This window comes from Hippopotamus amphibius, chromosome 5 (genome assembly GCF_030028045.1).
Source record: "Hippopotamus amphibius kiboko isolate mHipAmp2 chromosome 5, mHipAmp2.hap2, whole genome shotgun sequence".
Taxonomy (NCBI): Eukaryota; Metazoa; Chordata; class Mammalia; order Artiodactyla; family Hippopotamidae; genus Hippopotamus; species Hippopotamus amphibius.
In genome coordinates, this window is record NC_080190.1 from 159,148,228 (window position 1) to 159,159,857 (window position 11,630).

The 11,630-nt window shown below is 44.2% G+C and overlaps 1 protein-coding gene across 3 annotated transcripts in view; it reads left to right on the top strand.

The window, feature by feature from the left end:
- Positions 1–11,630, top strand: part of TRMT12 (tRNA methyltransferase 12 homolog) — a 68,384-nt gene extending 56,754 nt beyond the window's left edge. The window contains exons 1-2 of one of the 3 annotated variants that reach the window (XM_057736067.1): positions 316–2,404; positions 11,505–11,630. In XM_057736067.1, the coding sequence (XP_057592050.1) occupies positions 996–2,315 (1,320 nt within the window). In that variant the 5' untranslated portion in view covers positions 316–995 and the 3' untranslated portion in view covers positions 2,316–2,404; positions 11,505–11,630. Of the gene's footprint in view, positions 1–315; positions 2,405–5,458; positions 11,034–11,504 lie in introns of those variants that run through there. The other 2 variants (XM_057736066.1, XR_009053873.1) reach the window with 2 other exon arrangements.

Genomic DNA, 11,630 nt, shown 5'->3' on the forward strand with positions numbered 1-11,630 from the left:
TATTTTAGTGTATCAAGCTTTGTCTGAATTTATGATCATTTCTACATCCACGGAATGGATTACTAGTTAAATAAGTATGAACATGTTCAAGTCTCTTGGTGCTCAAAGCTCTTAATGACTATAGTATTTGCCAAGCCATTACTCAGGGCCAGGAACTATACAAGAAGCTGGGTCCATAGCAGTAAACACAAAAAGAATATCCTTTATTAGAACATTATTTGCTTCCGGGGGAGTGAGGCTTTTAAGTGTAAACAAATAAATAGCAAAACAAGGCCTAAAGAAGAAATTACAGTGTTAAATAGACATAACGTGAAGGGAAGAGAGGGACACTTTACAGTGTTTAATGAAAGCCTCACAAGAAGATGACCTTCAGACAAACCAGCAGCCATTGTATCTTCTAGGGGAAGGGCATTTCAGACAAAGGGAACAGCAAGTACAAAGGCAAGAGCACAATAAAAGGTTTGGCCCATTTTAGGAAGCGAAAGGAGACTGGTGTCCGCAGAACGCGTTTAGCCTTGGGAACAGTTCCATCTCAGGCTGAGACTTAGATGCCAGATTTAGGTGCAGCGTGGGACTAAGGGAAGGCTTTCTCCAAATTCAGCGCATCATTCCAGGTTCACTTCTCCCTTTTGATCTGTGAGCAGCACTGAAGAGTGTCTGAGGGTTCTGGAGGATACCAACTAATTTGAAGTTTTTAAGCCGACAGAAATCCTTCCAGTTATGAATTTCCTCTTAGGCAGGCGTAAGTAAAGGTTGGCCACAACAAAGATGGCGGCAGCGGCTTCACACGGCAATGGCGACGCCGACGCCGTTCGTCAACGAGCGTGGTAATATCATTTAGTTCCGGCCTGCCAGCTTAACGTCACTTCCGGCCCCCGCCAGTGGCGTGCGCGCCTCTCTGGCCGCTTTGCGCGTGGGAGTGCGGAAGGAGGTGAGCGTACTACGAGCAGAGCGAGGGTTGCGGCGGGAATCCCGGAGGATGCGGGGCCAGCAACATGGAAAGGGCAGGCGGGAAGCCCGCGGTTGTTGTCGCAGTTGTGACTGAACCTCGATTTACGCAGCGATACAGGCAGTATCTCGAGAAGGAGAAACTCCTGGATAGACAGCACCGTGTGGAAAAGATGCTGGATGGCACCGTGGCGCTACCGGTGCTGGGAGAGGCCCTCCCTGAGCAAAACCTGCGGGAGCTGAGGAATCGTGTGGCCCCAGGCAGCACCTGTGTGCTCACGCAGCTCCTGAATCCCGTTCCTTCAAAGAAGGCCCAGGGTTGTTCACCTGCGCAAAGGCTGTGTCTTGAGGTGAGTCGCTGGGTAGAGGGCCGCGGAGTGACGTGGTCAGCTGAGTTGGAGGCTGATCTGCCCCGATCTTGGCAGCGGCACGGTGACCTCTTGTTGCTGAGTGAGGACTGTTTCCAGGCCAAGCAGTGGAGAAATCTGGAACCAGGATTCTGGGAGACTGTTGCCTCGGCACTTGGTGTCCAGCGTTTGGCCAAACGAGGGCGGGTGTCACCGGATGGCACTCGAACTCCAGCAGTGAGTCTGCTGCTGGGCGACCATGGCTGGGTAGAACATGTGGATAATGGGATCCGATATAAGTTTGACGTGACCCAGTGTATGTTCTCATTCGGAAACATCACTGAGAAGCTTCGTGTGGCGTCGCTGCCCTGTGCTGGAGAAGTGCTGGTGGACCTCTATGCAGGGATTGGTTACTTTACCTTGCCTTTCCTAGTTCATGCTGGTGCTGCCTTCGTCCATGCCTGTGAATGGAACCCGCATGCTGTAGTTGCTCTTAGAAATAACCTTGAACTCAACGGAGTAGCTGATAGATGCCAAATACACTTTGGGGATAACAGAAAACTGAAGCTCTCAAACATCGCGGACAGGGTGAACCTGGGGCTGATTCCCAGCTCTGAAGAAGGCTGGCCCATTGCCTGCCAAGTGCTAAGACAGGATGCTGGAGGCATTTTGCATATTCACCAAAATGTGGAATCTTTCCCAAGGAAGACTCTGCAGCCTCCTGGAAGCAGTGAAATGGAAAAGGAGTACTGGCCTTCTCCTCAGCAAATTATCACCAACCAGTTGAAAAATGGAGCTATCAGTCATTCTAGGAGAAAAATGCTGTCTGCTGCCACCAAGCCAGAGTGGCAAAGGTGGGCGGAAGCTGCAGAAACTCGAATTGCCACTCTTCTTCAGCAGGTGCACGGGAAACCGTGGAAGACTCGAATCCTGCACATCCAACCGGTGAAATCCTATGCTCCCCACGTGGATCACATAGTCCTGGATCTGGAATGCCGCCCCTGTGCTCTAGTTGCCTAGAAAAAGTGGATCCTGAGACAGGAGGATCTATGTGAGAGTGACCCTTAAAGCATCAGCTCAGGCCGGGGTCTCACCACTCTTGTCTCTTGGTAATCTACTTTAATATTTTGTGCCCCTGAAAGCAGCCTCTAAGTCAATACATATTATTTCATTTGTCTTCCATTAACACATTACAGAATGAGCTGCATATCTGGGAGAAGTAGTGTGGCTCATTGAAATGAGGCCTGGCTGTGCAATCATGAGTTCTGAATTCTGACCTCAGTTCTGTCTGACTTGGGGTGCATGGTCCCAATGTTCTTTAGGCCTTGGATTTTCTCCTTTGCTAAATGAGGGTTTCTTTGCATGGTCTCACATGGCTGTTACCTAATAAACAGTTGTACACAGGGCACTGGTTATTTTAGAGTGAAGGACACAGTGCTCTTTCCAAAATCAGTGAAACTGCAGTATGGAAACTCGCCTGGAGTGGGGCCAGGATGGAAGCAGGGAGATGGGTGAGGAGGCTTCTGTGGTGTTCAGGTGTGCGATGATGGTGGCTTGGACTAGGATGGTGGCAGTGGGAGGTGGATGGATTTGAGAAATAAAATCGATGGACCTAAGCAGTGAAGTCCAAAGCAGTGAAGTGGTGTTGCTTGGTTATTATGACTGACCGAATTAGGGAGGGAAGAGGACAAAAATTGCTTCAGTGTATTAACTCCATTCCCCTATTTTAGCATTCCTATAATGGGGGCGGGGGGGTGTCTTAGGTTTATTGTTGTAGAGAAAGTGTTAAGAATGACTGCTTTAAATGACGGGATAGGGACTTCCCTGGTGGTTCAGTGGTTAAGACTCCAAACTTCCAATGCAGGGGGCCAACACAAGGAGCTCTAAGGAATGTGAGATATTGTGCCGTTTTCCACGCCTCACCTTTTTTTGTGGCTGTCTGCCATCGCCTTTGTTTACTGTTGGAATGACTAAATGTAGGGAGTCACTGTTTACCTTTGGGATGACTAATTGTGGAGAGTCACTTTTCAGAGCTTTGTTTTGGTGCACTTTGAAGCCATCTGGGCTTGTTTGCCTGATGAAGGAAATACAGAAAAGTGTGGCTTGGGAGTTCCCTGGTGGCCTGTTGGTTAGGATTGTGGGCTTTCACTGCCATGGCCCAGGTTCAGTCCCTGGTCAGGGAACTGAGATCCTGCAAGCTGTGTGGTGCGACCAAAAGAAAAAAAAAGCAAAAAAGAAAAGGAAAAGTGTGGCCTTTTCAGGATTATGATTGCACCTGGCATTGGCTGGCTGCAGTTGGGCTGGCTGCGTGTCCTGCTCTTGCAGCAGTGGCAATACAGACAGGATTGGTGCTGTTTGTGTTATTCTGCAAATATTAAATGCCTACTACTTAATGAGCCACAGCAAATATGAAGAGACATTAGAAATTGTCTCTGAGGAGCTCTCAAGCTAGCAGCAGACGTAACACAAATGCTGAGAGAGTCGGAACAGAGTAAGTGCCCTCTGAGTGATAGTGTGTTGCAGGAGGGTAGCGGTGGGCAAGAAAAGCTCTGAGAGTTGAACAGGGAGGTCTTCAGAGAGGCAGTGTTTGAATTAGCTCTTAAAAACTGGGCGAGATTTTGTGAAGTGGAGTCAGAACAGAGGCAGATGCTGGTTGAAGAGACTAACAGGTACCAGGGTTTGCATGCTCAGAACGTCTTTGGAGCATTGCCATTAGATCAGTTTGGAACTGAAGCAGCAGCGAGAGATGTGTTGAAGATGGGGTTGTAAGGATTAAAAAGAACTGTGTCTGGTGCAGAGTGAGCCCCCAGGCAATGTTGGCTTTCTTGAGATCCTGCAGAGGGAGGCTGCTAGATTCCATTCCCTTCCCACAGAACGGCCTGCCTGTGTTTGCCTTCATCATTTCCTCTTTCACACACTGGGTTTCTTCTCACACGTGTGCCTATGGCCTTCTCTCCTCAAGCTGAAGATGCCAGGCCAAGCTTGAGCCAATACGGGGAGGAAGGCGTGGGAGAAACAGTGAGGAAGATAAGTCAGGGAGCCACATATCCAGGGGCTGAGGAGTTACCTTCCTGCCATAAGCTGTGGGAGAGACGGCTGATCTCAGGTGCATTCAAATGAATTCATTCAACTTGTCATACAGATCAGGCCCTGAGTGTTAGTGGGGAAGGAAGATTGACATGGGCTCTGGCTTCATGGAATTTAGGTTCTACTCGTTCAACTCCTGGCTCCTCTGCTTTGTTTCCTCATCTGTATGTTAGAGTTAACAATTGAACATATCCTGAAGGGAGGTTGTAGGGTTTAAATGAGTTAACATATATTAACTGTCATCACAGTGACTGGTATATCGTGAATACTTCAGTCAGTCTTTTTTATTTATTTGTTTGTTTTTTTGTTTATTGGGTCTGCATTGCTGCACTCAGACTTTCTCTAGTTGAGGTGAGCAGGGGCTACTCTTCGTTGCAGTGCACGGGCTTCTCATTGCAGTGCCTTCTCTTGTTGCAGAGCATGGGCTCTAGGTACGTGGGCTTCAGTAGTTGTGGCATGCAGGCTCAGTAGTTGTGGCACATGGGCTCAGTTACTCCTCAGCATGTGGGATCCTCCTGGACCAGAAATTGAACCCATGTCCCCTGCACTGGCAGGTGGACTTTCAACCACTGCGCCACCAAGGGAAGTCCCTTCAGTCAGTCTTTGTATGAGGGGAAGTACCATTTCCCAATTTGGCTGTGCAGGATTGCTACACATTTGCTTTACTTATAGCAGAATGTCCTTATTTTGAAGGCCATTCACTGGTTCAGTAGGATGTTCTGTGAATTCTCCCCATCAGGCGCTGTGCAGAGGGCCAGGGACATAGAGGTGCCTAAAGTTGAGTCCTGCCCACAATGGAATCACCATCTGGTGACAGGGACACAGAGGAAACAATGTCAACACTGTGTACTAAGTGCACATAGAGAAACAAATGGGTTTTTACAGGCACACACAGGGGAAGCAGCCACCCACATTTGGGGATCTGGGTTGTTGGAGGTGGAGAGGGTGACTGGGAAGGTGGGAGCAGGGATGTCTAAGCTGAGAGTTAAAGGGTGAGCAGGAGTTATGTGTGAATGGAAGAGAATAAGGGTCCCTCAAGCCTTTTCTCCACTTGAGTATATCCATTTACATTACAGTTTTCTCCAAGCACATGCTGGATGGCCTGACCCAGAAGAGACATCTAATGGAACCCAGGAGAAAAGACTGAAGGGGTCAGAGGGTCATGGAGTCCTTACAGATTCAATCCAGGAATTTGTAAAAGCTCTAAACGCTTCATTTGTGGGCATCAGTGTTAGTTGCTGATTAATGCACCCACTTGATGGAGAAGTTGTGATTAAAAAACAATAATAATTTATCAAACTCTCTCAAGTGTGAGCTGCTTTATTCATTAACTCCATAATTGTAATAAATTATATGCATGTATTAATACACGAGTATAATGTATACATTGAAAATGCACAGAGAAATTTAAAATGATGAGAAACCAAATATATAGCAGAAGCATTTTTAATTCAGTTTCTCCCACCCTGGGCACACGTGTGAGAAGAAACCCAATATATGTCCTTCTGAACAGCCTCAGGGGGCAGCCACTTCACATGGGCAAGCCATAAAACTAGTCATTTTCAAACTAAACTATTATTTTAAATGATTAAAACTTTTCATATTTCTAAAAACATTTTTGAGTTTTGTTCTGGAATATAGTTGTTACTTGGAAACAGTTTGCTCTTTTTGAGTCTTGCTTTTAAGCATTTATTAGAGCAGCATTTAGTCTAGGATTAATTTTTTTTCTATCACAGAAGCAAGACTTTTCTTAGTTCTCTAACTGATGCCTTGTGAATTATGAGATTTTCCACTCTTGCTGGTAGGAACAGGAATTACCCACCACTCTGTGTGGTGTGAACTCTGAGTATTGTTTCCTATAATCCTTTCAGATGGGTCTTTTGTTGGCCTTTGGTAGTTTCCTATCATGTGGGCTGATCATTACTCAGCTGAAAACTTGAAGGGAATGGTCAGCAGATCTCTGGAGTTCCCTGTGTGTGTGGCTGTCTCCTCTCTGGCATTCTACCCTGTGAACTCTGGTTACTTGGGGTCCCGGCACTCCCAGTCCCATCTCCTCACCTCAGGAAGTCTGTTGGCCTCGCCTCCCTCCTTGTGCTACAGCCTGGGAAACTTCTCCAGGCTGTAAGTTGGAGCCGTTGTATGGCTCACCTTGTTTCTTTTCCATCTCTCATGGACCGTTGCCCTTCATTGCCTATGTCCAGTGCCTTGAGGGCCATTATTTCATACATTTTGTCTAGTTTTTCTTTTTTATAACTATTTAGAAGTTTATAATGGTATGTATGTAAATGTCCTAGCTTTCACAATCATTATTATTGAAGAAATTCACTCTAACAATAATATACATACTTTCAGTTGACACAGTTTCAACATGTAAAGCACATAAGAATTTCTTGCTGCAATTGTTCAGAATGCTCACCTGTATTATAAAATGAACATTAGAATGTTAGCAATAATATCTGATTAGATATGATAACTTCCAAGATTTCTTGACCAACAATCACACACAATTTCAGAGAGGCCAGAAACAGTGACAAAATAGGTATTTGTCTCTTTGGGTTTTTAAAGATCAAGGTTGAATCAAAGGTAAGTAGAAAATATTGAATATGAGGCTAAAACTGAATTTTGGTAAGTAGATAGATTAGACGGATAAACTGTTCTAGTTTCTCTACCCCCCTACTTTTTTTTAGTAATTGAATTTTATTTTAAAATCAAAGCTATACATACTCATAGTTTCAAAACTCAAAAGTGGCAAAACTTTATGAAAAAAAAAAGAAGTTCTGCAACACCATGATGAAGCAGCTGTCCTGTAGCTCCTTTCCCTTCACTTTGTGTGTCTTACTTTCAAATGGGCCCGTGTGCCAAAGAAGATGCAGGACCTAACCTACGTGTACCAGCAGGAGCCATGAGAGTCTGTGGAACTGGGTCCTGAGGGTGTGGGAGCAAAGCAGTTTGCATTCATATAGGTCAGAGAACAGTACTTGCCCACCTTCTATTATAATATAGTCTGAAGAGATCTAGACCATCTGAACCTTCCACGGAATGTCACACTGACCTGTTACATTCATGACATCATTACTACTTGGGCCAGGTAAACAATAAGTAGCTAGCATATTGTACTCCCAAGGATAGGAAATATGACTAATAAGAACCAGCAACCTTTTACATCAGTGAAATTTTTAGGGTCCAGTGGTCTGCTTGAATGTCTGTTTCACAGTAAAAAAACGAATTTTTACATCTCACTCATTTTATCAATATTCTGCCACTAAGGATGCATATCAGGCTCCACGCTTCTTTGTGGAATACTGCTCTGGCTCATATATTGGGTGACTGGAAAGCTGCCAGTTTTCACTGGGATCCAGAGCACATAAAGGCTCTGTAGCAGGTACAGGCTGCAGTGTAATTAGCCTTATTGCCTGGGCCATTCAATACAGGAGATTCTATGGGACAAGAGTATCTGATAAGCAAAGCAGCCATGGGAGTTTATGGCAAGCTCCAATTGGAATATCACAAGGTAGATTTCTAAGTTCTGTAGCAAGGCCAAGGCATCTGCAGTGGAGAACCACATGTCACTCAAAAATGGCTCCTTGCATGCTGATGGGCCTTGGTAGAAACTGAGCATCTCACAGGACATCAAGTGACCTTGTAGCCCGAGTTGTCCACCATGAGCTAAGTTTTGTCAGACCCACCAAGTCAATCCATCATAAAGTGGAAGTGGTACACTTGGGGTCTGTGACAAGTAGGGCAAGGGGAAAGGAATAGGTGCACAGGCAGGTGGCCCAGACTCCCATGTTATACTTACAACTCTTGCACCAAGGTCCCTCCCTCAACTCACAACTGTGGCTGCTTGAGAAGCTCTTTTGTCTAGCTGATGGAGGACAAAAAAGCCCAAGCTAAGTTCACTGATGGGTTTATTGGAATATGAGTTCAAAACAAAAAACAGACTTAATCCTGCTCTACAGCCCAAATCAGGAGTGGTGTTAAGACAGGGGGATTCTCCAGAAAGGCAGAATTTGGGGCAGTATTCCTGGTCATCCACTTTGTGTGGAAAGAGAAGTAGCTTGAAGTAAGAATACATGTTTTTGGCAAGTAGCAAATAAGTTGGCTAGATGATCAGGGACCTGGAACAAAAAAGATTAGAAGACTGGGAACAAGGAAGCCTGGAGAAGAAGCAGTGGGGAAATCTATGGGATTGGGCACGTGAGTAAAGACCTTTGTATTGTATAACAATGCCTACTAGGACAACCCGCCACAGAAGAGGCACTCAGCAACCAAGTAAACAGACTTGGTCAGTTAACTTCAGCACCTGCAGTCCTCAGCTATCCCAGTACCGGCATAATGGGCTCACATACATAGTCGTGTCCCAGGTTTGCAGGTTAGCAAGAGGCCAACAGCATGGCTTCCACTCACCAAGTGGCCAGTCCCTCATGTTCAACCCTGAGCCCTTGATACATCATCATCCCTCAAGGAAACTAAGCAGCTACTTGGTAGCAAGTTGATTACACTGGACTCCTATCCTGGAAGGACAGTGATTGACCCTGACTAGAATCTTTTTGTCTCCAGGTATGAGCCTACCTTTCCTGCCCACAAGATGGTGGCCAGACTGCTTACCCAAGGGTTTACAAGTGTTTGATCCATCAATGTGTATCCTGCATAATATTGCTTTTGACCTAGGGACCCACTTTACAGCATAGGACCCGCTTCGGTGGGCACATGACCATGAGATTCATTGGCCCTATACTGCTCTGAGTCATACTACAGAACCTAGAAAATGCTGGCCTGATGGAGTGGTGAAAAATCCTTCTGAAACTGCAGCAAAAGCTTGGAAGATGTGAAGATGGGATGCCGTCCACCAGGACTCAGTATACTAAATCAAACTCATTATATAGTGTCATTTCCAGTATAGATAGAATGTACAAGTCTGGGAATGAAAAGGTAGAAATAGAATTCCAAAATATGTCCATGTCCTGATACCCAGAACCGGGAATATGTTATTTTACATGGTAAAAGGGACTTGGCATGTGTGATTAATTTAAGATGGGGAGAATAGCCTTGATGACCCAGGCAGGCCCAATATCATCACCGAGGTCCTTGTAAGAGGGAGGTGGGAGCAAGTGGTAGGAGATGTGATAACTGAGGCAGGAGGATGGAGGGGTGTAAGGAAGGGATCATGAGCTAAGGGATGTAGGCAGCCTCTAGATATTGAAAAACGCAAATGGATTCCCTCCCAAAGCCTTCAGGAGAAGCACAGCCTCGTTGACATTTTGATTTTAGCCCTCTGGTTGCCATAACTTAAGAGAATAAATTTGTGTTGTTTTAAACCACTAAGTTTGTGGTAATTTGTTATAGCAGCAGTAGGAAGTTAATACACTGACTAGTCTCCATTGACCCACGTGCTTCCCATCCCCACAACTCTGTGAGTCTAGAGGGCTGGTTCCTAACAGGGAGCCCTTTCATCAGGGGACACAATTAATAGGTCCATTAAATTTTACCTACTGAGGTTTCCCAGTAATTTTAGGCTCCTTGTGCGAAGAGAACAGGCAAGAAAGAGTTACCATCCTGTTTGGGGTACTCAAATCTGATCAGGAGGAAGTGGAGTTATTGACAATGAGGGCAGAAAGGAATGTATTTCATACTCAATGCATCCACTAGGGTGTCTCTTTGATGCATCCCTGCCCAATATCAGGAGTAAAATGGGCAACTTCCAAAATGGCAAAATAAGGACCTCCGAAAACTGGCTCTTCCATAAAAGTAATGATAACACTGGTGTCAAAATCAACCTTTTCAGAATTCTAGAAACTAAAGGCAACAATCTAAGGAGCGTTTATTCAAGGAAAACAGCTAAGTCTTGATTAAAAAGGGGAGCTTCTGGTGTTTTAACTTGCTCTATTCCCAGCTCCCCACCTCTTAACACAATGTTAAATTGTTCCTAATTTTAAGGAGAATGCCTCTAGTGTGTTTCACCATTCAGTTATACACTGTCCTTTGTTAAGTAGTATCCATAGAGTCCCATTATAGTGCTATTTTATAAAAGCATCCTTTTCCCACTGCACTGTAGTGTCACTTTTATGATAAATCAGGTGACCGTATACGTGTGGTGCTATTTCTAGACTTTCTCTTCTGTTCCATGGGTCAGTTTTTCTGTCCATGTACCAATACCATCTTGTCTAAATTAGAGCCTTAGAATAGGTCCTGATATCTGATACTGTAAATCCTTCAACTTTGTTAAGATTGCATTAGTTATTCTTGACCTTTTGCATTTTCTTATGGATTTTAAAATTGGCTTGTCAATTTTAGGAAAAAAAATCCCGTTGAGATGTTTTTTGGGGGAGGAATAACATTGAACCTATAAGGTAAAATTGACATCTTTGCAACATTGCATCTTCGCAATATTGCATCTTCCACCTTGAAGCTTTTATTCTGTTCATTTGGGTGTAGCTATGAAATGAGAAGTAATTATCAGAAGCCTGGGTGACAGGATCCTGTCCAGGGTGAAGGATCCTATATTTCCAATCTGTCAGCAGGATACTGTATCCATTTCCTCTGGGCTCCCTGCCTGGACAGATGTTTTTAACTTAGTATTATTTGCACTCTTCCTCTCAGCAGTATTTCATCCCTCATTATTCTTAACTTATATGACTTATATGACTTATATGTGAGCCTTATATGACTAACATATTTGAGCCTATCATCTATTTTTATTCTAATATAAATTACTACTGAATGGTTATCATATAAAGATAAAGATATCTTTATCACATGATAGATATTTGATATCATATCATATAAAGATAAAAACCCAAACTAATAAACAGTATCTTCACAGTACTAACACAGTTTGTGTTAGTGTCATAGGAGTTCCAATGAGTATTTCTCCTAAAATCTGCTTACCATATATCATACTAAGTACTTACAACATACTGTTTTAATTTGGGTAACAAGCATGAGCAGTTACTTGCAGAGGATCAGGTCTTAGGCTGTGAAATCAGAAAAGTGAGTTAGAAACCTGCCACTCTTATTGCCTGTGTCCTTGGACAAGTTTGTGGAGGATTAAACTGGATAATATATGTTATGTATTTTTATCTTATCTGACATCATTAACCTTATTTTTTTTCTTTTTCCCAGATGAGGATACTGAAGATTGGAGAGTTTAAGTACTTTGTCTAGAGACAGAGAACTAGTGAGAAACTGAAGTGGGCAAGCATATTGCCAAGCATATAGAAAGTGCTTAATAAATGTCTGTTGAATGAA